The sequence below is a fragment of the Dama dama genome, chromosome 25 (genome assembly GCF_033118175.1).
Source record: "Dama dama isolate Ldn47 chromosome 25, ASM3311817v1, whole genome shotgun sequence".
In the NCBI taxonomy this organism is placed as follows: Eukaryota; Metazoa; Chordata; class Mammalia; order Artiodactyla; family Cervidae; genus Dama; species Dama dama.
This window is the reverse complement of record NC_083705.1, coordinates 67697239-67724363: the sequence shown is the minus strand read 5'-3', so window position 1 is coordinate 67724363 and position 27125 is coordinate 67697239. Positions and strand designations below refer to the sequence as shown.

The window sequence follows — 27125 nt, the reverse complement described above, 5'->3', positions numbered from 1 at the left end:
GCTAATATTTTCTTTTATCCAACTAGCCCTGGATATCCTTGTTGTCTAGCCAGCCTGCAATCAGTTTATGATTCATTGACTTCCCACTGTCATTCAGAAAGACTTGAAAGGGGTTTACAGAAACACACACAACTTGGGCACATAGCCTTTGAATCATTATTTGCCTCTTTGATGACTATGTTTTGTTTTTAATGTTTTAACTCTCTGTAGACCAGAGGCTGTGCCCCAAATTCTATTGGGTACTTCACCACAGTTCCCCTTCATACCATCCCTTTGGCTTAGATAAGAAGGTTCAGGGAAGGAAACAGAATGAAGAACCACCGTAGTAACTAGGGTTGGGCTGTTAATCCTTAACATTGATGATAAAGAACTCTTCACATCTGTCTTTCACCTCCAGTAGAATGACCGCCAAGCCATGCCCTTCAGCTCAAGACCCAGCCAAGCTGTCAAAAATGTGATATGAGAGCCGCACCTCAAATTGGTTTTTATTTTTAACGCATTAAACTTAAAACCGGAGGTTGTTAAATTGTTCCAAGTATATAGAGATAGAAATCCAAAAGAGAAGACGGGTTCAAAGTCATTGAACTTTAAATTGCCACCAGAAATAATCTGATTTTCTTTATCTTACCCTTTTAATGTCCTTCCACCACTTTCAGCCTCTGTGTGAAAGTTCCCGGCGTGTTTCTTTATGAAATTGTTTTATTCCCCAAAGCTACTCTCACCCACATCATTACTTTCAATGGTCGAGAAAGTGTGAGAATCAAGGGAACTTTCTTCACAGCCTCATGACCATTAGATCCTCATGGTTTGTCTAAACGGTGGTCACTGCATTATTTCCTACCGATCTTCCCCTTCTGTATTTTGAGGTCCCTGAATTTATAACCATCTCCATCTTACATGCTTTCACCATCCCACAAACATCTCCACCAAGACTATGCTACTTGAGAAACTTCCACCATCAGAGTTCGGATGAAAGATCTTAGTGGCTTTCAGACCTGTCTACACGCGGTGAGTGCAATACACACTCACCCCGTAGCCTTTTATCCTGCAAATTGTGCAGGATATTCAATTTAGATCAGCACATGAATATGTGAGGTTTGTGTGGAAAGATTGAACGGAGCTGTTTGTCACGGCTCAGAACTGCCTTCACCGTGGGTCTCTCTCTTGATAGAGGTATAATTAGACAAGCGTCCAAGTCAGCCCACCTCTCCCAGGACCCAGGGGGCTCACGATGACGGTCAGCTCTGTCTTGGTGTCTTTTCCAGAAATTAAGGGCAGAATGATTCAATCAGCTTTAAATATAGTTTAAATTTAAACTATATATTTTATATATAAAATACATATAAAGTTTTAAATATATATTTAAAATATACATTTATTTTTAATAAATATTTTATTTATGTAAATGTCAAAGTTTTAAATATAATTCTGCCTAGTCCTCAGCCTCTGAGATCCTGTTTAAATTGTTCTGAATAGGATCTGGGCATTGGTGTTTTCAAAATGACTAGCGTGGCCGGGAACCACTGGCTTGGAGTTTGTATGCATACCTGGCAGTGATTAATAGGGATATAGAATACATTTTAAAGGGCAAAATCCTAGGAGGCCCTTAGGCCTCCGACTCCATTTGACTGTGTCAGATAAGGCATTCCCAAGGTTGACTTCCACAGGAACAAAAATAAGTCCAACTCAGGCCAGAGAGGTGCCCTCCCGCCCCCGACATCCTCCTCATGCCTGACTACCCAACAGTCACCACGTGGCTCACGGTCACAGCCTGCACCTTTGATCAGGCAGCTCTGAGACCCCACACAACACCTGCTCTTTCTCAGATCTTACTCCTCCCACTCAGTTTCCAGCCAGGTATACAGGAGGTGGGGCAATACGTGTTCCATAAATCACGATTGCTAAATGAGTTATGCCTCTGAGGCTCAGGGGAGATTTCAGCAGTGCTAGAGCGCTTTTACTTGCCTTTTTGCTGTTGTTGATGTGGGTTAGTTGCTCAGTCGTGTCCTACTCTTTGTGACCTCATGGACTATAGCACGCCAGGCTTTTCTGTCCATGAGATATTCCCAGACAAGAATACTGGAGTGGGTTGCCATTTCCTTCTCCAGGGGATCTTCCCAATCCAGGGATCAAACTCGTGTGCTCTGCACTGGCAGGCGGATTCTTCACCACCGAGCCACTAGGGAAGCCCTTTCCCTGCCCATTGTGAACAAAATGGCACGACCTTTCATTTCTGTCTGCTGCGAGCTTGTCCGTCTGCCCAGCTGTGAGGCAGGGCTGGGCCTTGTTTATTTCCTTGCTATTTCCTGATCTCTAGCATGGTATCTGCAACACAGAGGTATCTAATAGATTCTGCTAGTTGAAGACAATGAATTAAGATGACCACATTAGTTATTATAAATGCAATGATAATCAACGTCATAGTCTTTATTGCTAACTCTACAGTTCTTACACTCTTACAGTTCTATAACAAATGAAGGTTATCAGAGCCTGATGATTTTCTTTTTTTTTAATATTTTAGCTGAGAGCAACCTCATCTGCTGCTACTGGTATAACTGTCCTTTCTGACATACTGCTGGGCTGAAGGCAGTGCTGGTTTAGGTAAAATGGTACCTAGAAAAAAAAGAGAAAAAAAAGAAAGAATACAGTAGCCTATGGCTTGCCCACTCCACTTTTGATGGTAATGTCTCTCTGTTCTCTGTGTTTCAACATGAGGATGTAAAACCGTCTCCTCTTTAACCAATTGTGTAGTTAATTCTAGAGCATCATTATATCTGCCACACCTGGGCCCTGAATTGGTGCTGATTCCACTCACAGCTCTCAGAGCACATACCTCTTGCACACACTGCCCCTCCCCCAATCTCTCCTGCTTATTGCATCCTGCAGCCAGAAACCACGAGGCCCTGTCCACAGCAAAGACAAAACCTTAGCAGAGCCGGGGAAAAAGGAGGAGAAGGGAGAGAGCATCCCATTTCTCACTGGATACACCCCAACTTCCTGTAGGTTGGATACGGGAGACCTCGCCTGCTGCACCCACCTTGCGGGAATGCTCCTGGGCAGGGAACACCAATGACCAGAGTCGCTGCTCTGGAGCAGAAGCTGGGTGCTGTGCATGCCGACAGGAGGCGTGCAGAGCCTATGGCTGTGATGGAATGAAACGTGTCAAGCAAGAGTGTTCCCACATCTCTTCCTTCCCTGGGCCAGACCGCTAGAGAGCATCCTGTCTCTGCCAGCTGAGCAGGGCGGTGAGCCCCGCCCCCAGCGCTGGAACAGAGAAGGGATGGAGAAGCGCTGTGCCAGCTGGACCAGCAGGGAACGGGGATTAGGGAGAGGACTTGTTCAATCTGTGTGACGAAGAGCTTACAGCAAAAATGGAGAGGAAGGGCAGTATCTCAAGGATTGTTTGGAGAATCTGGTGATGAGGGAGTCTAGAGAAAAGGGGTTAAGTACCGAATCTTCATCAACACCCTTAAGGAGGTGAGATGAGCAGGGCATGGGTGGGGGCGGGGGGATATGTACATGTATAACTGATTCACTTTGCCGTAGAGCAGAAACTAACGACATTTTCAATCAACTATATGCCAATAAAAAGAAATGAAATTGGGTCATTTGTAGTGACGTGGGTGAACCTAGACTCTGTCATACAGAGGGCTTCCCTGGTGGCTCAGAGGGTAATGAATCCGCCTGCAATGCAGGAGACCTGATCCCTTGTAGGAGGGCATGGCAACCCACTCCAGTATTCTGGCCTGGAGAATCCCCATGGACAGAGAGGAGCCTGGCGGGTTAAAGTCCAAGGGGTCGCAAAGAGTCGGACACAACTGAGCGACTAAGCACAACGCAGTGATGTGGATGAACGCAGACTGTGTCATACAGCGTGAATTAAGTCAGAAAGAGAAAAAACATAGTGTATTAATGTATGTATATGGAGTCTAGAAAAATGGTACAGATGAACCTATTTGCAGGGCAGGAATAGAGACGCAGAGGTAGAAAATGGACCTGTGGACACTGTGTGGGAAGGAGAGGGTGGGACAGGGAGAGTAGCACTGACACATATACACTACCACGGGTAAAATGGAGAGCTAGCGGGGAGCTGCTCCACAGCGCAAGGAACTCAGCCCGGTGCTCTGTGGTGACCTAGGGGGTGGATGAGGGGGTGGGAGGGAGGCTTAGAAGGGAGAGGAGATATGCATCAGGCAGGCAGGCAGTTCAGACACTCAGTCGTTTGCGACTCTTTGCGACCCCGTGGACTGCAGCACTCCAGGCCTCCCTGTCCATCACCAACTCCCGGAGCTTGCTCAAATTCATGTCCATCGAGTCGGTGATGCCATCCCATCCTCTGTCATCCCTTCTCCTCCCACCTTCAATCTTTTCCAGCATCAGGGTCTTTTCCAATGAGTCAGCTCTTCACATCAGGTGGCCAAAGTACTGGAGTTTCAGCTTCAGCATCAGTCCTTCCAATGAACACCCAAGACTGATCTTTAGGATGGACTGGTTGGATCTCCTTGCAGTCCAAGGGACTCTCAAGAGTCTTCTCCAACACCACAGTTCAAAAGCATCACTTCTTCGGCACTCAACTTTCTTTATAGTCCAACTCTCACATGCATAATGACTACTGGGAAAACCATAGCTCTGACTAGATGGACCTTTGTTGGCAAAGTAATGTCTCTGCTTTTTAATAGGCTGTCTAGGTTGGTTATAATTTTTCTTCCCAGGAGCAAGTGTCTTTTAATTTCACGTCTGCAGGCCCCATCCGCAGTGATTTTGGATATATGTATGTGTGATATATCTGTATACTTACAGCTGATTCGCAGTGTAGCACAGCAGGAACTGACACAACATTGTAAAGCAATTATCCTCCAAATAGAAAACAAAGAGGGCGTGGGATTTCACGTTACTTTTTCTGTGATCCCTGACCTCTGGAAGAGGTGCCCTTTAGGGACTAGACAACGATGGGGTGGAAAGTGACAAAGTTAGTGAATATCTACAGCTGTGATGGTAAGTTACATGGGGAACGTCCCACTTGCAGTTCTGTTTTCAAAGCGAGATTTGGAAGTTCTGTCTTCTATACTTAGAATTTAGAAGCAACAAATCTTTCCTTGTGATAAATGACATCTCTGACTTGGACAAAAGCTTCAATAAATAATTAACCTTGAAAATGGAGAATAGTTGTTCTTTCCACTGAGGATATTCACTGGCACCCAAAATAGATATGAGGACACGGTCAGCCCAGTATATGTTCTTCCTCTCTTTGAAAACAGTTTTGGAACTTCTTTAATCTAGTAAGATTTAGCTGGAATCTAAACAAGGATTTCTCAGTAGTCATAGAGAGACTCTTTAGTTCTGAAGTAACAAATACATGGTTTTTTTTGTGTTAGCTGTCCTTGAAGGCTCTTGGTGCATAAAACTTGTCAATTCTAATTTGCTATGAGTGACTTGAGATATAAAGAAAGGGTGGTGTAAATCCTTGGAGCTTTTAAGCATCCCAAGTTCATCCACTCATTCAACCCAGGACATTTACAGCTTGTATTTCAATCACTTCATCAGGAACCTATTTTTTAAATGAGAGTTAAAATTTGAATTGTTGCTATGCATTGAAAAAGGTAACCAGCTGAGACATTGCTCACTTAAGAAAGATTTGATTGCTCTAAATTGTGCCAGTTTTCCAAGTCATTTTTTAAGTGGAATAAACCTGTTGATGTAATCACACGAAGCAGAGAAAGAAAAGATTCCAAATTAGTGGTAGCTACACAAACATTCTCCTTATTTCAATAAAAGATATTATAGAGAAAAAAAAAAAAAATGGAAACAGACTATTCAGAGTCTATGTGATTGAAGACCAAGCCAGATTTTCCCTGAGGATAAACTCACAGTTCCTCTTCACTACAATAAAACAAGCTTCCATCTATTTTTAAGGTAAACTGTTTGTTAAAAGAGTCATTAAGACTAATTCCATCAACAATTCCAAAAGCTATTAGAATTAAATATTTAGACTAAATCTTCAAGGACCAAAAGGGAGTATTTGCAGCTTAATGCAAAAATAAATACCACCTGACACACCGGTTACTTTCATTAGTTTGTTTCAGCTCCGGTGCTTCTAATGAAATTCACTTAAATGGATTTGGCTACTTAAAGGTACAGTATATGAAGGATAAGAGTCTTTCACAGTGTGTACCATATTTTAAGGGCTCCCCAGGTGGCGCTAGTGGTAAAGAACCCGCCAACAATGCAGGAGACACAAGAGACTTATGTTTAATCCCTGGTTCAGGAAGATCTCCTGGAAGAGGGCACGGCAACCCACTCCAGTATGCCTGCTTGGAGAATCCCACGGACAGAAGAGCCTGTTGGGTTACAGTTCATACGGTTGCAAAGAATCAGACATGATAAAGTGACTTGACATGCACACATCACCTTTTAAAAGCAAATATTGAGTAAATCCATCTTAGGAATTCAATTTATCACCATTGAACTAATTCTAAAGAACCGATATCACTAAGATTTGACAAGCTAGGAAGAAACTGATATAATTTGGTCAAAGAAAGTATGTCACGGTTAACTACTGGGAGTTAACTGGTACCAAACAGAAGCATGGTGGGAGCTCTCAAAACGAGGTTTTTATTAAGAACTGGGTACAGCGATCAAGAGGACTATTGCCATCAGCATGTGCATAACATTCTTGGGCATAAACATCTTGGTAGACTTTTCTCTCATTTTTCCGCTTTGTAATAGAAACTGTTTTTCACTTGGACCCATTTCTCAGTCTCCCTTGCTGGGAGATTTGGCCACGTGACTAAGCTCTGAAAGTATTTACAAAGGCATCCCCCACCCCCACTTTAAAAAAAAAAAAAAGAATGCCTTTCCCCACCCTCTTACACTGGAATGTGGACAGGTTGAGGTCAAGGAGGAGAACGCAGGTGAGGGCAACCCTCCAGAGATGGTGATCACAGAGTTTGAAGGAGCCAAAACCCTGGTCTGAGAGGTGTGATACCAGATCCGGACAATTAGACTCTAGCATGACAGGGTGTGATTGGCTAAATAATATGCTTCCCTCACCAAAGATACACACACATCCTACTTACCTAGAACCTGTGATAGGCTTCTTATGTAGCAAAGCGACTCTGCAGGTGTGGTGAAGTTAAAGCTCTTGAAGGAGGGAGATTACACTGAATTATCCAAGTGGGCCCAATGCAGCCACAAGGGTCTTCAAAGAGAGATACAGGATGGGGGCATTCAGAGAAGGTGATGTGACCACAGAAGCAGAGACAGAAAATCAAAGAAGCCAAGCTGCCTGCTTAGACGATGGAGGAAGGGGGCAAATGGCCAAAGGGAGCGGCAGCCTCCATAAGCTGGAAAAGGCAAGGAAATGGATTCTCTAGGTGGCTTCAGGAGGGGGGGCATCCAGGACCAACAGTTTTTTTTTTTTAACTCTAATATTATATTTATCTAATCCCATATATCTAAAATATCTTTTAACACAATCAACATGACCATAGTTAAAAAAAAAAGTAAGCTAAGTCTTTGAGATCTGGTTTGTGTTTTATGTTTATTGCTATTGTTGGGTTGTTTAGTTGCTAAGTCAAGTCTGACTCTTTTGTGACTCCATGGACTGTGGCCGGTCGGGCTCCTATGTCCCTGGGACTTCCCAGGCAAGAATACTGGAGTGGATTGCCATGGCCTCCTCCAGGGGATCTTCTTGACCCAGGGATTGAACTCGAGTCTCCTGCATTGGCAGGCAATTCTTTACCACGGAGCCTAGAGCATATCTCAAAGAGGACTAATCATATTTCGAACGTTCAATAGCCAACCCCTCATTAATGGCTGCCACGCTGACCCTTGGACCCCAAGGAGATCCAACCAGTCCATCCTGAAGGAAATCAACCCTGACTATTCATTGGAAGGACTGATGCTGAAGCTGAAGCTCCAATACTTTGGCCACCTGATGTGAAGACCTGACTCATTAAAAAAGACCCTGATGCTGGGAAAGATTGAGGGCAGGAGGAGAAGGAGACGACAGAGGATAAGATGGTTGGGTGGCATCACTAATTCAATGGATATGAGTTTGAGCAAGCTCCGGGAGATGGTGAAGAACAGGGAAGCCTGGCGTGCTGCAATCCATGGGGTTTCAGAGAGTCAGAGATGACTTAACGACTGACTGACAACAAAGTAACAATGCTGAAAATCTCAGCTCCAGACTTAAGGAGATGACAGGGAGAAGCAGGTGAGGCAGGCATAGGACACTGTGCTAACCGGGCAGGGATGACAGAAGAAAGGGGTCAAATCCCCCTTCTTGGCTCCTCTTCTTTTTGTCCCCAACCCCAGCTGCGGGAGTTCCCCAGAGCTCCACTTTTACTCACTGCAGATCCAACACTTTGATTTCAGCTCAGTGAAACCTACTTTGCACTTCTGCCCTCAAGAACTGTTCAGATCATGAATTTGTGTTTAAGCCACTGAGTCTGTTGTAATCTGTTAATGCAGCAATAGGAAACTCACAGAGGAGATTAATTTCTAACTGCTGTAAGCCATGGTTATTTGGGGTGCGAGACACAACCGATTAGACCTGAGGACAACTTTAGATGATTAAATAGCTGCAACAAGGTACTGTGACAGGATGTTAACATAATTTTCTTTCATTGCCTGTGTTTTTGGCTAAGGTCCCAAAGCAGGGAACAATAGATGCCCCATTGTTCCCCATATATTCCCAAAGTAAAGAATTAGATCATCCATTCATCCTTGTGAACGTGGAGGATAAAATAAGGCTCTGCAGTATTAACATATGCCCCACCTCCAGATTACGTAAGATTAGGCTAAGAATTCACTAGTGAGTGGAGAACGTTGGTGGCAAGGGCTTCCTTGAAGGCAGTTGATGGGCTAGTGAGTGGAGAACGTTGGTGGCAAGGGCTTCCTTGAAGGCAGTTGATGGGCTGGGCATTTCCCATCCCCTGTCTCCTGAAGCCTGGGAACTGAGCTCCTTATTTTGCCTGGCCACAGGCTCTCTGGAGTTTGGGGGTTGTAGGAATTACCATGATCAGGGTGAAGCACAGACTCAGTGCCAGAGGTGGACCAACCATGGAGCTCAAGAAGCTTAGGTTTCAGGATGGTCCACTGCATGAGCCCCCTTCGAGGCCTGTAGGAAATTTTATATTCATAAAGTATATTCTTCATAAACAGGAATTCCCACACTAACTAAGCTACAGGGTGGAAAATATGTATCCACTCCGGTCTCAGTGCAGGGTAGTGGAAGCCTTAGGTGCATGGAGAGCCTGCAGCAGTTAGCTCAAAGAGGTCAGGTCCAGGCCAGCAGTCCTCAGTTGGAGTTTGGTATTTAAATACCAACCCTGCAATGCAGGCGAGTCCGCCTGCGATGCATGAGACATGAGAGATGCAGATTCGATCCCTGGGTCGGGAAGATCCCCTGGAGGAGGGCATAGCAACACACTCCAGTATGCCTGCCTGGAGAATCCCATGGACAGAGCAGCCTGGCAGGCTACGGTCCATAGGGTTGCAAAAGTCGGACATGACTAAAGCGACTAAGCATGCACGCATGAGCAAACCACACCACTGTCCTCATGAGAGAAGGAGCCAGCACCCGGGCATCTGTTGTAGGCTGGGTGTACCAAGGCCAGGGTACAACTGTGTGGGCCAGGGTTTCTCTCCTCTCTGCTGATCCCCCTTTCCTGGCAGAGCCTGGGAGGAGGGTGGGGGTGTGGGGCCCTGGGACACAGGAAGGAACAGCTTATGAGGGGGGAGTAGGTGAGGGAGGAAGAGACAAGAAACTGATCACGTCCTTTCTCCCCAAGCAAATGCAAGCGCTGTTAGACGTAGCTCATCCCATCTACGGGGATAAGGAAGGGTGACCTTGAGTGTGTTGCCCAAAGTAACAAGAATGGTGGTAGATTTACATTAAACTTAGCTTTTTTCCTAATTCAAAAAGGGACATGTACCCTATAGTTCACAGTGTCACTATTCACAGTAGCCAAGAAATGAAAGAAACCTAAGTGTCCATCAACTGATGCATGCATAAAAAAAGATGTGGTGCATATACACAAAGAATATTTGTTGTTGTTTAGTCATTAAGTCTTTTCTGACTCTTTGTGACCCCAGGGACTGTAGCGTGCCAGGCTCCTCTGTCCATGGGATTTCCCAGGCAACAATACTGGAGTGGGTTGCCATTTACTTCTCCAGGGGATCGTCCTGACCCAGAGATCAAAGCGGCAACTCCTGCGCTGGTAGGTGGATTCTTTACTGCTGAGCCACCTGAGAAACCCACAGGGAATATAGACCAGCCCTAAAAAGAAGGAAACAATGCCATTTGCAGCAATATGGATGGACCCAGAGAATCTCATACTAAGTGAAGTCAGTTAGACAGAGGAAGACAAATATGGTATCACTTACAGATGGAATCTTAAAAAATGATACAAATGAACTTATTTACAAAGCAGAAATAGACTCACAGACATGGAAAACAAATTTGTGGCCACCAAAGGAGAAATGGGGGGAATAAATTAGAAGTTTGAAATTAATGGATACACACTGTTAAATAGAAAAGTAGACAAATAACAAAGTAAGGTCCTATTGTATAACACAGGGAACGGTGTTCAGTGTCTTATAATAACCTATAATGGAAAAGAATCTAAATTAGAATATGAAAGTGAAAGTCATTCAGTTGTGTCCAACTATTTGCAGTCCCACAGACTGTAGCTCACCAGGCTCCTCTGTCCATGGAATTCTGCATTGCAGGAAGATTTTTTTTTTTTTTTTTTTAAACCACCTGAGCCACCAGGGAAGCCCTCAAAATACTGGAGTGGGTTGCCATTCCTTTCTCTAGGGGATCTTCCTGACCCAGGGATCAAACCCAGGTCTCCCACATTGCAGGCGCATCCTTTACCATCTGAGTGGTAAAGAATCTACCTGCAATGAAGGAGCTGCAGGAGCCGTGGGTTCAGTCTTTGCGTTGGGAAGATCCCCTGGAGGAGGGCATGGCAACCCACTCCAGTATTCTTGCCTGGAGAATCCCATGGACCGAGGAGCCTATCTTGGTGGTGCTACAGTCCATGGGGGTCGCAAAAGAGTTGGACAAGACTTGGAGACCAAACAACAGTATATGTACATGTAACTGAATCACTGCTGTGCCCCTGAAACTAACACAACACTGAAAATCAACTACAGTGCCAAAAAAAGAAAAGTTTAGTGAGTTTTCTAGTTCCCAATTCAATCCTTTTTCCCTGCTTTTGTCTCTGGGGGTACTTTTGGAAGTTCTGATTTAAAATGCTACGGTAAAGCCGCCTGGGAGAGCAGAGGCAGAAAGGAAACACTGAACTTAGACGCTGCTCGGGTAGAATTTCCCCAGCTGGGAGGTCCAGCCCCACAGCAGCTCTAACTTAGTCACTTCTTGTTTAGCAGCTGCCATGTGCATCGATTTCCACTTCTGCACAATTGATTTTTGCTTCTGTTCCCATTTGTGCCTTTGTTTTTGGACAGATATCATATGATGAGTGTCTGAGAATGGTCTCCGAGAGGTCAGCGGACCTCATGAGGAGGGCCTTAATTGTCGATACAAAAATCAACACGCAAACGCCCAGATTTATGGAGGAGACAGCATCACTACTGAGTTTAACCTCAGCCTCTGTGTTTCCTACCCGAGCTTGATGTGCAGTGATTTAGAAAGGAACTCGAGCTACACTTGTAAATCTGGAGGACACAGCATTCAGATTATTTAAGAGTATGACCATAATTATGGCTGATTCACGTTGTCGTAGGGCAGAAACCAACACAACATTGTAAAGCAATTTTCCTCCAATTATGGAAAATTATATTACCATATGTAAAATAGATAGTCAACGGGAATTTGCTGTGTGGTTCAGGAAACTCAAACAGGGGCTTGATATCAACCTAGGGGGGTGGGATGGGGAGGGAGATGGGAGGGGGGTTCAAAAGGGAGGTGATACGTGTATACCTGTGGCTGATTCATGCTGAGGTTTGAGAGAAAGCAACAAAATTCTGTAAAGCAATTAGCCTTCAATAAAAAATTAATTTAAAAAATTAAGTAGTTAAAAAATGCAAGAAAGAAGATTCTGATCAAAAGTTTTCATGTGCTTCCAGTCATTTCTTGGTGAAGAATTTTCCAGTACAGTAGAAAGATGAATAAATTCCTGGTGGGCAATTTCCTTGATAGAATGACAGCTCTACATCCAGTCATTTATTTCTATAGAGGATGTACTGCTCTTCCATCACCATCTTAAATACTCGCCAAGGAAAAACATCTATTCATTCTCAGAATGGCAACATGCTACAGCAAGTATAAAAGTATTTCTTGCTCCTCTTGCTGCAAAGCTTTGAGATCAAAATCTTGAATTTTGATCATCTTGTGTGTTTTCCTGGACAATATTTCAAAATATCTTTCTTGCTCTTACTGCAATCCAGTATTGATTTTCAGATGTCCAGCAAGTGAGGGTGATGAGGGATGTGAACTGTGAACCGTGACTTCAGTTCACAGCGATCAGGACCACTGACTCTTCGAGGTACAGAGGCCAGTTTCCTGGAAGCAGCAAAAGACACCGCGAGCGCTGTGTCCACCTGCCCACCCGCTGTGGTTTGGTCATTTGAGGAAATCTGCAGGCATCCCTTCCCTATCCATAATTACTTATTGATTTCTCGTTTTGTGAGTGCAACAGTGGCAGGACCAATGAAATGAATCCCACAGCAGTAGGAAAAGAGAGTCCTGAGTGACTCAGGCCGTGAAGGGCATGACTTCACTCCCATCAAAGCTCATTATTCACTGGCTGAATGGTACCTGAGGCCTGAGAGTCTGTCTTCCCGACAATAAAAGGAAGGACATTTAAAGATTAGCTTTATGCTTCGCTTCTCTCATCCAGACGGCAACAGTGAAGACGGTATCTCTATCCACAGAAACACTACCTTGTTTGGCTTCAAGTTTTCAAGCACAGGTGGTTTGGCATTCTTTGAGACAGAAGCTCACCGTGCAAGATCCCAAGGGGTAAGGGTGGGAGGGTTTGGGGGGGAGCGGGGAGGGGAGGCATGGGAGGGTCAAGGGGTGCTGGGGAGGGGTAGGAGAGTGAGGGACCCCACAGGAGCACAACTACAGAAACATGGGGCCATGACTATTTGTGGGGGAGAATGAGTCTGGTTTCCAACCTGGGTGACCATCAGCAGAGTTTGATTCTGATATCTGATCTGTCTTTGATCTGATCCCTGCATTTATGAACAAAGGACTTTGCTCATAGAGTGGCTGAGTAGATGCTGTTCTTTCTGGATCTCTTTGCAATTCTTAGAGCAAAATAATGAGCCTAAGTATTACAAGCTGAACACCGGAAAAACTGTCTCTCTCTCTACTTGACAACGGGGGCTGCCCTGATGCTGTGTCCTGGCCTTAAGTTCTAAGTTTTGCACAGTGATGAAAATGTAACTTTCAATTTTTAGATTTTGCTTTTTTTTTTTTTTCTGTCGACAGCTGTAATGATAATAATAAATGTTGCTATCCCTACAACTGAAAAGGGATGACCTTGTGGAGACATGATGGCTGGCTTCAAAAACAGGAAGGCTATCCTAGAGAAGAGAAAGTAGACTTTTCAGTACAGCGTTGGAGGACAGATAACACACATATGGAGATTTTTCCTTCATATAAGAGTTCTGAAAAATCATAGCCACCCAAAAATGGAATAATATGCCCCCTTAGGGAGTGATTTGCAGTGGAGAGTTAAGATACTTGGTTAGCCAGGAAGTTTGTTTGGGTTTTCTACACAACGTTACGGAAAAATCAGAATGAACTTTTTGGCCAGCCTGACATTTGAACAAAAGCAAATGACTCCTGGAGCTGATATGACACCTTCTTTCTTTTAGTAAAATAACTCCCTCCTCCTGCCACCAAGCTTTAGCAGGGCTCTTGGTGGCTCACTTTTCCTGCCCTCCCTCATAGCCGGGTAACATGGCTGTGGCCACATGATTGAGTTCTTGATCATGGCACGGAAGCAGAAGGTTGGTCCCTTTTGCATCACATGCTTCAGAGAACATCACTTGCCCTCACTTTTCCTACGGGCTGCAGTGAGAGGGGAAGAGCTCAGTGAGGGAGCTTGGTACACACACGCAATGATGATACCCTAGTACACGGCAGGATCACAAGACAGGTCCCAGGGTCACTGCTGACTCTGGGCCATCTGCCTAACCAGGTACAGGCCCATGACAGAAAGGGATACTTGTTTAGCTTGTGTTTCTGAAGTTTTGAGTCTTCCTGTTAAGAGTAACTTAGCTTGTATCCCAAACAATACAACTATGTTTTTCTTTTTTTTTTTTGAGATGTGCATAAGATTAAGGTATTATATAAGGGTTTATAAGAAATGCTTTCTGCAATTTTATAATTCTATGTCCCCATCCCCCCCCCCCCAAATTTATCTCCTTTCTCTGAAAACCAGTTGTCCCAACAAACCCTACCATTGCCAAACATAATCACGCTGTCAGTCACTGACCTCAATTTTTTAAGTACCAGTGTTCAAAAAGTCAAGAACTTTTGATTGCCTGCTTTTCGTTCAGCCCTCTATCAAGTCTGCTCCAGGGCTCACCTTCTTTCCTTTCAGGAAACATCATCTGCACAAATACAGATGATAAAGATACTCGAAACTTCTCTTTATGGTTATCCAATCTTAAGGATTTTTTTTTTTTAAGGTGATGCATTATTTAGCCTTTGTGTGATAACATTCTTCTGTTTCTTTTCCCTTAGGAGAGAAAAGTCAGAAGTCCAGGCCTCACTGAAGTTGAAGGTCTGGATGATGCAAATCGGTTTTGGCTCACAATGTGTCTGGGTTCCAACATAATGTGGTCAACACACCCAGCCAAAAGAATATTCTGATTTATTAAATGGATCTCTAAGTGAAATAAAGTAGTTGAGGTAATGAAATGTGGTTCCGACCTCTGTGCTTGGGTCCTAAGGAGGAAATAAGCCAATGACAGGTGGACCTTTAATTCTGTTCCATAGATATGCCATTGTTATTTCAATTTACATCTATCTACTCACGTTTTTTCCTCTTGCCCATAACGTTCTTTTCCTCTTATCTCCTAATTCATGCAAACTCTATAGATTCTTCAAGATTTTGCTCTGTAATTTTCTTGCTCTTAATTTATCCAGTAAATCCATAATATATAACTCTGAACCTAATGCAGTTGCCAATCACTTTCATCCACAATAGCTGCTCTACATGTCACGTTTTCTTTGGAATTCTTCTTTTCCTAAGCCTATAATAGGTATTTAATAAACAGATTAGAAGCATGAATAATTATAGATATGAATCAGACCTTTAGAAAATGATCTCTCAACTGTCAGTGAAGAACAAAATAGAAATCTATTGCCTCACTGATTAAAAACAATTCATAAGGACAAATGAATTTGGATTTTCTCACCATAGGACCTTTCAAAAAGAAAAGCTTGTGTGAATTTTGAGCTTTGCCATTGTAGCACTTGTACTGAGCACACAGTCCTCATTTCATTTCGCAGCTGCACAATTTGGAAATCATTAAGAACAACAGCATTTTCTCAATATTTTAAAATCATGGGTCAATTGAAAACATCACCTTCAGCTTCTCCAGCCTGTCTTTCTTGAGTCTCCTCACAATTAAGACACATTTTAAACCCTCTTTAGCTCTTGAGTTTTAGCTCCATTAAATTTCTGACAACATACTCTTATTTTTTTTTTTCCCTCATGGCAAGTGAAAGACAATTACACTTTCTGAACCCTACTACCAACACAGAAAAAACTAAAATGGAAAACTCATACTACGATTCAACAAATAACTTGTGAAGTCTCTGAAAGCCGTTTCCCTTCAATGCACAGAAGTATAAGAAGGTGTATTTCAGCAAAGAAATGGCTGGAATTCAGTGAAAGTGGAGTTTATTTGAGGCAGTAATATTTCATTGAACTTCTGGAGCCACTGATTCAGAACGACCAGTTCTTTTCTAACTTATAGTGTGTTCTCTGTGTCTGGCAGCCTGTTTAACCAAATGATCCCGTCCCTGGAGGGAATTCATTTGACTTCTGAAAGAGTCCCGGAAGGAACCAAGGGATGTGCATTTCAAACAAAACAGACAGAAGAGAACTCAAAACACTTTAGCCAAATAGCAAGATATTTAGGAAAGGATATCATTAATCAAGAACACTTCTGAAATATTTCAGCCTAAACATATTCCTCTTAAGGAACAGAAAAATCTTGAAAGAGATTTCTGAAATATATGAGCTAAACTTTATTATTTTTTTTTCATTTATTTTTATTAGTTGATGAGCTAAACTTTAAACTGAAGTACAAAGCAATGAGCTTACGGGAAATAGGAAGATCTTGGAGAAATCTAGAAATAGACTCTAACTTAGTAAAGTCAGTCATTAAATATTTAACTTTATCCCACAGGCTTAGAAAAAGACCGATTTTCCCTCTGGCAAGATGGATCTCACTCCCTTTCACCCTCTTGAGCCTCTTGCTGTGGCCCCACCTCCCATCCAAAGACTGGGATGCTGGGGACCAACGAGGCAGTGATTCTTGGCTTCCCTCTCCTCCATGCAGGCTGCCAGGGGAGGCAAGGAGGGGCTCTGGGACGTTGATGATGAAACCGTGTTGACACTTTCTGAATCCCTATGGAGACCAATGTCTATGTGGTTCTCCCTGCCTATCTATCAATGATGTTCTCTGCCCCATTTGTTAACTCAAATCTATCCTGAGAGCCCTGATCATTGAAACAACTCACATATGCTGTCTGATAACAACAAAACAGTAACTTCTGGGGGACACTGTTAAAGAACTCTCCTCCTAACCAAAAAAGCAAAGTTGTGCACCCTTCGTTGACGAACATTTGGGAAAGAATATAATCAAAATTTCTAGATGTGACCTTTTTGCTTAAGGTTATGTTTCTAAACTATTTTGGGGAGGAAGTCCCCTTTGAAATGTATGATATAAATTTCTGCCTGCCTCCGGGGAGTCTCCTGAGCAAACACCCAGCCTCTTCCTACGATCTACGGCCATCATTGGGATTATCAGCCCTTCACCTTGCATGTGAACCGGTCAGCGTCTTGGATGTGGAATGTGGGTCTCTACTCAGTTTCTTAGGTTGCAAGACTTCTCAGCCTCCTGAACTGCCTTTTACCTTTTTTCTTTCTGTCTCCTCTCCACAATGACTTCAGTTATTTATTGGCACTTGTTGATGCTTTTGTGTGTGAGAGTGTGTGCAAAATCCCTCAGTTCATTGCTTTTTAGTCTCTTATACAATATAGGAGCTCAGAAACAAGCTTATTTTCTTGAAGGTAAGACTCTATGGCTATAGGTCTGTCCAATGCAGAAAGTTCACGGATCTTAGCATATATTCAGGGGACAGTTAGCAACCTTTTTTTTTTTTTTTTTTTGCTTCTTCACTGATTCTCTTGTTTCACTTGTGTTTCAATTGCTCAAACTCTCAGACAAGGTTCCTTCATATCTATGACACATCTTGTTATGACCAAATATTGTCTTTAGCCTCAGGGTCTGTGTGCAGCTTATGAGCCAAGCAGGTAAAGCAAACCTTACCTTTTTGTAGAGACTCCTCAGATCTCGGTACTGCCACATGCTGTTGAGGACCTGAGATGCCGCCTTGACCACCTTTGGAGAGTGTCTGATAAAGAAAAGACAGGACACACAAGCAGTGAGCGGGATAGCTGGGCTTCAAATGATTTGGCAGGAAACAGCAAGAATAAAGAGAATAAAAGCCTCATGGCTTTTCTGGCTCTCTTCTTTCTCCAGTCTGGACAGTGCAAGGGATGCATGTCACCAGTGTCCAACCTCATTCTTCCCCCAACACCCATGGCAGGGGGTAGCGTCAGGGTGGGGGGAGGAAGGCCTTGCAATTTGGCAAAGAATTTTCACAATGCCAACCCAAGAGCAGTGCATTGAGTCAGAATGCAGGTTCAGCGCTGGACTAGGAAATGGAACAGAAAGAATCTTGACCAGGAAAGGCAAGATTAAGGGGTTTTAATAGCTGTGTTGTCTAACCTGTGTAGATGGCTCAGTGGGTAAAGAATCCACATACAATGCAGGAGACACAGGAGACTTGGGTTTGATCCTTGGGTTAGGAAGATCCCCTGAGGGAGGAAGTGATAACCCACTCCAGTGTTCTTGCCTGGGAAATCCCATGGACAGAGGAGCCTGGCAGGCAGTGGAAAGGGTCGCAAAGAGTTGGACATGACTGAGCGCAAGCAAGGAGTAAGCAGAAAAAAAAGATACTCATTTTCTCAGCTGAAGCGTAAGAGCTTGTATAGTGTTTGCTCTCCTGCCTGAGGGGTTCAGGGAACTGCTTCCGTTTGCTGAGGAAGCCAAGCACCGGTGGTTGGCACGGAGATGACCTCTGCACACACCGGCACACGGGCTCTCCTGCGTTTGTGTGGAGGAACGAGCACGGATAAAAGACTATAAACAAAGCCCCTCATACAATTCCCGTTCTGTCCTCCAGACCACAGTGAGAAACTAAGGTCACGTAAACCTTGGGACTAGCGGTTCTTACCATTTTTTTTCGAGTCACGGCTTTGAAATCCTTATGAATCTATCGCTAAATATTGGTTCGGTGCCAACCTGCATCTCAGATCAGACTCTAGGTCAGGACATCTGTGTTGATTCAATTCGATCCGATTCTTGGAAATCACTTTGAGTGGCGAGGGCCCTGCTAACTACCTGTGAGTTCTTTGCTCCAATGGGCTGAGTCCACAACCAGTCTCATGACCTGAGTGGCTGACATGGCATTGTGCCTGATCTCAAGGGCTGTCACACTTTTGCTATAAAGGGTCAGCTATCAAATATCCTTTGATTTGTGGGCCATATGATCTCGGTTGCCATTGCAGGACAAGAGAAGTCATAAAGAATACACAAACGAATGGAAGTGGCTGTGTTCCAATCAAGTGCTATTTACAAGAAAGGGTGGACAGTGGGATTTGGATCATAGCTGGCTGACCCTTGGTTTATGCGGGGACCCCTGGAGTTGGGCAGGTTGTAATCACACATGAGGACACCAATGTTAAGTCCACCCCTGAAGCTGACCCCTGAAGTTTCCCCAAAGAGAACATATGAATTGAGATCAAAACTGCTTTTAACATAAAATAGTCTTTAAAATGGAAGGTGAGCAGATGGTGAGACGGGATCGAGTTGAGCTTGGACTTGAGAGCCAGAGTAAATGGATGTGTGCATGCTAAGTCAATTCAGTGGTGTCCAACTCTTTGCAACCCTATGGACTATAGCCTGCCTGCCTTCTCTAGGCAAGAATACTGGAGTGGGTTGCCGTGCCGTCTTCCAGGGGATCTTCCTGACCCTGGGATTGAACCCACATCTCTTATGTCTACCTGGATTGGCAGGCGGGTTCTTTACCACTAGTGCCACCTGGGAAGCAAGGACTTGTATTTTGTAATGAAATGATGGGACCTTAATACGTGATCAATTAAGTGTCTGCTATTTTCCTGGATCTTCAGGTGTGCAATGTAGAACAACTACGTTTAAGTTTCTTCATCCATTTACTTACTGGAAACCGGAACAGTCACTCTTCCTATTATTATTGCTGAAGTGGAATTCAACTTTGGCTGTGTTTGAAAATGTCTTAGCTAATATTGTGTACTTTTAAAAGAAAACATATAGTTCTCTTGTAAATTTCAAAGTTTTTTCTCTATGAGATGAGCAATATTTAAGCAAAATACATATTTTCTTTACCTAAAATGGACAGTGGCTAAATGATTTCACATTTACACTAGTATCATGCTCTAAATATATTGAATTCTTTTGACAGAGAATTGTAGATCTTTTCATCGATATATATACAGGTATACTTTATTCTTTTTTTTAAAAATTGAATTATTATTGACCTACAATACTCTGTTAGCTGCTGGTGGTCTGATAGCTAGCTGTATGCATTGCAAAATAACCACTATGGTTATTCTATTTACCATCTGGCACTACACAAATTACAATATTTATTGTAAATATTACAATATTATTGACTATATTCCCCCTGCTGTGTATTTCCTCCCTACGGTTCATTTATTTTGCCACCGGAATTTCATATCTTCTAATCTCCCTCACCCATTTCACTCATCGCCCCATCCCTCCCTCCTCTGACAGCTGCCTGTTTGTTCTCTGCATCTGTGAGTCTGTTCCTATTTGGTTATGTTTGTTCTTCTGTTTTGTTTTTCAGATTTCACATACAAGTGAAATCATATGGTATTTGTATTTCTCTAACTTATTTCACTTAGTATAATAGCTTCTAGGTCCATTTATACTGTTGAAAATGACAATATTTTATTCTTTTTTATGGCCAAGTAATATTCTCTTGTGTATATGTATGTGTATATATATATATATATATATACACACACACACACACATATTGTAGTAAATAATATATTTATTACATGTATATATACAATATGTACATATATATTACAATAAATATGCTTCCCTGGTGGCTCAGATGGTAAAGCATCTGCCTGTAATGTGGGAGACCCGGGTTCAAGCCCTGGGTTGGGAAGATCCCCTAGAGAAGGAAATTGTAATAAATAATGCTACAATGAACACTGAAGTTCATATACTTTTTCCAATCAGTGTCTTTCTTTTTTCTTTAGAAAACTATATAGAACTGGAACTGCTGGATCATATGGTGGTTCAATTTTTAATTTTTTGAGGACCCTCCATACTGTTTTCTATAATGGCTGTACCAATTTATATCCCCACCAACAGTGTACAAGAGTCCCCTTTTCTTCACATCTTTGCCAACACTTACTACTTTTGTCCTTTTTAATAGCCATTCTGACAGCTGTGAGGTGATATCTCATTGTAGTTTTGATTTGCATTTCCCTGATGACTAGTGAGTGATGTTGAGCACCTTTTCATGTGCCTGTTGGCCATCTGTAAGTCTTCTTTGGGGAGAAAAATGCCTTTTCAGTCTTCTGCCTAATTTTAATTGGGTTGTTTATTGAATTGTATGATATATATATAATTATATATATATATATATATATATATATGCATCTTGGATATTAACCTCTTGCTGGTTATATCATTTGTGAATATTTTTTTCCCATTCAGTAGGCTGTCTTTTCACTTTGTTGATGGATTCCTTCACTGTGCAAAAGCTTTTAAGTTTAATTAGGTTCCCTTTGCTTATTTTTGCCACTCTCTTCTGGCCTGCAATATCAGCTGAGAGACTTATTGGAGTTCCCCTGTGCATACTTAATTCCTTTTCTCTTGCTGCTTTTAAAATTCTGTCTTTATCTCTAGTTTTTGCCATCTTAATTACACTGTGTCTTGGTGAGGACTTCTTTGGGTTCACCTTGTTTGGGACTCACTGTACTTCCTGGACCTGGATGTCTGTTTTCTTCCCCAGGTTGAAGAAGTTTTCAGCTATTAATACTATTACTTTGAATAAATTCTCTGCCCCTTTCTTTCTCTTTTCCTTCTGTACCCCTACAATGCCAATATTAGTATGCTTAATGTTGTCCTAAAGGTATCTTAAACTATACTTGTTTAAAAATATTTTATTTGTTTAGCTTGGTTGATTTCCACTACCGTCTTCCAGTTTGCCATTTCATTCTTCTGTATCATCTAATATACTACTTATTCTTCCTAGTGTATTTAAAAAAAAATTCAGTTATGCAAAAATACCCAAAGTTATACAAGTATTACTCAAAGCTACAGTTTTTCCATGAATCACGTACAGATGTGAGAGCTGGACCATAAAGAAGGCTGAGCACTGAACAATTGGTGCTTCTGAACTGTAGTGTTGGAGAAGACTCTTGAGAGTCCCTTGAACTTCAAGGAGATCCAACCCATCAATCTTAAAAGAAATCAGTCCTGAATATTCACTGGAAGGACTGATGTTGAAGCTGAAGCTCCAATACTTTGGTCACCTGATGCGAAGAGCCAACTCACTGGAGAAGACCCTGATGCTGGGAAAGACTGAAGGCAGGAGGAGAAGGGGATGACAGAGGATGAGATGGTTGGATGGCATCATCGACTCAATGGACATGAGTCTGGGAGACAGTCAAGGACAGGGAAGCCTGGTGTGCTGCAGTCCATGGAGTCACAGAGAGTCAGAAACAACTGAGCAATTGAACAATAACAATTGTACTCTTCAGTTCTGTTTGATTCTTCTTTATATTTTCTAACTCTCTGTTACACCTGTTACTGCATTCATTCTCCTGAGCATCTTTATGATTATGACCTCAACTCTTTATTGGGTAGATTGTTTCTACTTCCCTCAGTTCTCCTTCTGAGGTTTTATCTTGTTCCTTTATTTGGAATATATTCCTCTGTTGCTTCTTTTTGCTTTACTCTCTGTTTTTATTTCTATGTATCGAGTAGGTCTGAAGTTACATTTCCTGATCTTCGAGGAGCCGCCTTACGTAGATATCCTATGAGGCCCAGGAGCATACTCTCCTGTGGTCACCACAGCTGTATGCTCTAGGGGATGCCTGGTGTGGGCCATGTGAGCCCTCCTTTTGTGGGGGAGCAGTAACTACTATGGGTGCACTGGTAGGCAGGCTGGACCGTGGTCTGGTTGGCTGCAGGCCCTGTATGGATGCTACTGGTCCTGGCACAGCTAGCTTCTCAACCTAGGGAGAGCCAGGAGTGAGGTGACTGGCTGGTGGGCAAGTAAGCCCCTGGTGCTAATAAACTAGGAGGACTCCAAAATGGCACTTGCTAGCACCAGTGTCCGCAAGGCAGAACTAGCTTCCCAAAGAGGCTGCTGCTAGCATCTCTGTCCCCAGAGGGAGTCTCAGCTGCCTCCTGCCTCTCTGAGACGCTCTCTAAGATCAGTAAGAGCTCTGACCCAGGCTCTTTTCAAACTGCTGCTTCAGTGCTCAGTCTTGGAATGAGCCGTGCGTGAGCCCCTTAAGAGCAGAGTCCGTGTTCCTACAGCCCTGCAGCTCTCCCAGCTGGGGGCTGGTCTTCCTGGTGCTGGGGAGTTGATGTAGGCTCCTTGGGAAGAAGCTCTGCAATTCTGATGATCCTTACATACTATTCTTACATAATCAATGCTGAGCAAAGATTAAATGCTATGTTTTGCTGGATTTTAGCACTGTTAGCTAGATACGTTGGAGAAGGGAATGGCAACCCACTCCAGTGTTCTTGCCTGGGGAATCCCAGGGACGGGGGAGCCTGGTGGGCTGCCGTCTATGGGGTCGCACAGAAACGGACACAACTGAAGTGACTTAGCAGCAGCAGCAGCAGCAGCAGCAAGATACGTATCTTTGACAAAAGTCAAGCAACTCTAGAGGAACATATCTTAATATTCAGGTGGTAATAATACAGTTGAAAATTTTAGTATGCAAAATGTCCTCTGACACTGTAATTTTTTCCTACTTCTTGCTTAGTTACGAAATGCAGACTGAGAATGTGGAATAAACAGCAATTTTTAACCTCTCAATTAACATGTCAGGATACCACAGTGTTATAAAAACTGATAAAGGTCAAAGAAATACTGCTTTCTTTTTAAACTTTAATTTTGATTCATCCACTAGACCAGGCAATGGCTACTTGAAAACCTGTAACTATTGATTGAAGGACTTGAACAATTGAGTGCTTCTAATGTGACAAGTGATTATAACCTCAGCCACAAACACAGTTCCTTACTGACAAGTAACAGTTGAGACTGTTAATGGCTTTTCTGTCTTATGACAAAATACAGTTGACACATTCAACACTATTTCCTACACGACTGTTAAAATCTGAAAAAACACAAATGTACTTTTGAAACAGATGGATATGACAGAATGTCCATACTGTGTGTTTAAAATGATGTGAAAAGAATAATATAAGTTATCAAGACTTCAAAAATGGTAAGTATAAGATTCTTATAAGAGTCGTTAACAACTACACAATGTCTGATCTTCACTAGAGTTGTCAAATTAGGGATGGCTGAGAATCTCGGTTGGTGTGATTTCATTGTGGGTTTTCAGCACAGTCATTCCAGCTGCAGGATTCCAGAATAATTGTTCCAGTGTATTGGCAAGATGTGATGAGTTACACAGTTCAAACACACCTTGATTGGCACTTGCAGTCTGACTCATCAAAATCACAGCATATTTAAGTGTGTGCATATTTAGAAATAAAACCTATAAATACATAAAAGGGAGAATCATAGCTATACATGGTTGTTCATCTGTGTTTTCTCAGGTGATCACAAAAGTTCGAGTAGTTTTGGGAGGAGGGCAAGTCTGCAAGCATTTTATGAATTAACTAGAGCAAATTGACATTCCTCCCTTTTTCAATTATTGAATCATCTTCAGTTCCAAAACATTTATTTTCAATAAAGTATTTTTATTTTATTAAAACACTTCTAGAAGGCCATGGGAATCTCAGATATACTATCATGATAGAATTGAGTGACAAATGGTGAGTTTAGTGCTAAGACCCAATGTATTTCTTCTGGATGCATTTTAAGAGCAGTGAGAAGCAAAAATCCAACTGAAGTGCAGGTGAGAGATGAGGATATGGCCAGTTATAAAAATCTTGCTTTGACCCCCAAATTGGTCACTATCTAAGAGAGGTAATCCACATAACAGAATGCATGAGACGAAGCAGGAGAATTCTAAATGGGAAATGCTTGACTCAAGTGAATTCAACACTTCTTATTAAATTCATAAATCCAGACTGCTAAACATTGAGGGAAAGGTAAAGAGACAATGATATGAAATGAGTATCTATTCCATGAAGAAATTTTCAGTCAATTTGAAGCATATATTTGAGATTATTTGTAGTAAAAGGAACCTCCCGTTAGCAACAATCCAGACGGGAATAGACCTAACAGGATTATTTGCTGGATTGGCAATGTGGATATATACGACTTCACGCATAGTTTCTTCAAATGAGTTTTTAATTAGTTTTATCAAATAATTTTCTTTGACCATAGGGCTGATAAAAGCATTTTTTTTCCTCTTTAAGGCCCACTAGGGATGCTCACACAGATGGAAGGAATTCATATAACAACCTCCCAAAGCTCTACAGTTTTATGATTCAGGGACAATACTTTCTTCTCTGAATGTCTCATGAACATAGACAATTATATCAGAGTGGACTGTGGTTTTATTGTGTATGCATGTGCGTTTGCTTAAGAAAAGCATCAACATATTAGGTTTCTAATGCCCCAAACAGGTACGCATTTCAATTAGAGATTTCCAAGGTCCGCTAAAGCTATGTGAAGCTAAGTGAAGGACAGGAAAGCCTGGAATGCTGCAGTCCATGGGGTCACAAAGAATCAGACACAACTGAGTGACTGAATAATAACAACCACTGAAGCTATATAACAAGAAGAAAACTGAGGCTTCCCTGGCGGCTCAGTGGGAAAGAATCCGCTTCTCATTACAGGAGACACGGGTTTGATCCCTGATTTGGAAGATCCCACGTACCCCGGAACAACTAAGCCTGTGCCCCACAAATACCGCGCCTGTGCGCCAGAGCCTGGGAGCTTCAGCTCCTGAAGCCCGCGGGCCGTGGGGTCCACAACAAGAGGAGCCACTGCAATGAGATGCCCGGGCACCACAACGAGGGCGCAGCCCTGCCTGCCGCAACTAGAGAAAAGCCCCAGTGCGGCGACAAAGGCCCAGCACAGCCAAAAACAAAGAAATAAAATCAAAGCCTGCGTAACTTTCCTTGACCCAGCTGGCGGCCCCGGGATAAGTCCTGAAGGCTCAGCCCACAGAAAGCCTCAGGGAAAGACCACCCCTCTGCCCAGTCCTAAAGAATAAATAAACAAGAGAACCATGTGGTTTCCTGCCCATGGAGAAGAGCATTTTTACTGTAAGTACAATATTATAAGGTATAATTCAAGTCAACCATCTGTACTGTGCAATTATTCCACAAGTCCAGTGGGGTTTCTCTCTATTTGATACAGAAAAGTTTTCCAATCCTAATACTGAAGTACTGACTGAACCAATCTGAAGGTCTCAGGGCGCTTAAACAGAACCCCTGAAACTTCTTTTTATTGCACAATGATAGTATCTCAAATTAAATGAAATGAGAGAATATCCAAAAGCCTTGAAGTGCATCCTTTAAAGCCTTTAATAACAAAAGAAAACTTATTTGACGTTTACATGTAAAGGGAATGAAGTCAAGAAGTAGACCCTTGATAACAAAAGGTTTACCCTGTTAATCTTATTTGATTACATTGAGGGACTTCCAGAAGTCGAAATTTAATTAAGGTTAGTGAGTGTTTTTGTAAAATTGACAGCTTACGGATATACCAACTCTGTGGCTGGTGAAGATATGTTTTAAGTTACATACAGTAAAATACCACTGGTTCTTAAATCGAACCAGGAACATTATTATTTGTGGTGGTGCCATTACTTTGACATAAGCCCTCTCTCTCTTTAATCCACTGGCGTAAAAGCCCTCCTTCCTCACTTCTTCCATCCCTGGGAAAATCCGACTCAGTATTTAAGACGTGATTATTATTTCTTCCAGGAAGTCTTTTATGTCAGTCCCCCCTGAGGTCTTTAGATTGGCAAGTATGAGCATGATGGCTTGTTGAATGACATAATTTGTCCCAAACACACAGCTGGAGAGGGAAGGTGGTAGATAAGTGCTAGGCTCTTCCTGACTGCCACTGTTTTCTCTCCCATCCTCCCTGCAAGCCTTGCTATGCAGAACTGAAGAGGCACAGAACAAAAGGACGTGGATCCATCATCAACACTTGGGTTTGGAGCTACACTGGAACCACCACCACAAAATACCTTCATGAATCTAGGTTGTCTCTTGCATATGAAAAGTGAAAGCCGCTCAGTTATGTCCGACTCCTTGAAACCCCATGAACTATACAGTCCATAGAATTCTCTAGGCCAGGATACTCGAATAGGTAGCCTTTCCCTTCTCCAGGGGATCTTTCCAACCCAGGGATTGAACCCAGGTCTCTCGAATTTACCAGCTGAGCCACAAGGGAAGCTCAAGAATACTGGAGTGGGTAGCTATCCCTTCTCCAGGGGATCTTCCTGACCCAGGAATCGAACTGGGGTCTCCTGCACTGCAGGCAGATTCTTTACCAACTGAGCTATGAGGGAAGCCCATATGCAGGTCACTAGACTGGATGCTGGATTGTCAAGCCTACCTTATCAACACCCAGGAGTCACCAAGTC

The 27125-nt window shown here is 42.8% G+C and overlaps 1 protein-coding gene across 1 annotated transcript in view; it reads right to left on the bottom strand.

Moving 5' to 3' along the window:
* Nucleotides 1-27125, bottom strand: part of CTNND2 (catenin delta 2) — a 1052580-nt gene that overhangs the window by 24428 nt on the left and 1001027 nt on the right. Inside the window, exon 19 of the mRNA XM_061129708.1 lies at nt 17551-17635. Coding sequence (XP_060985691.1) covers nt 17551-17635 — 85 coding nt within the window. The remainder of the gene's footprint in view (nt 1-17550; nt 17636-27125) is intronic.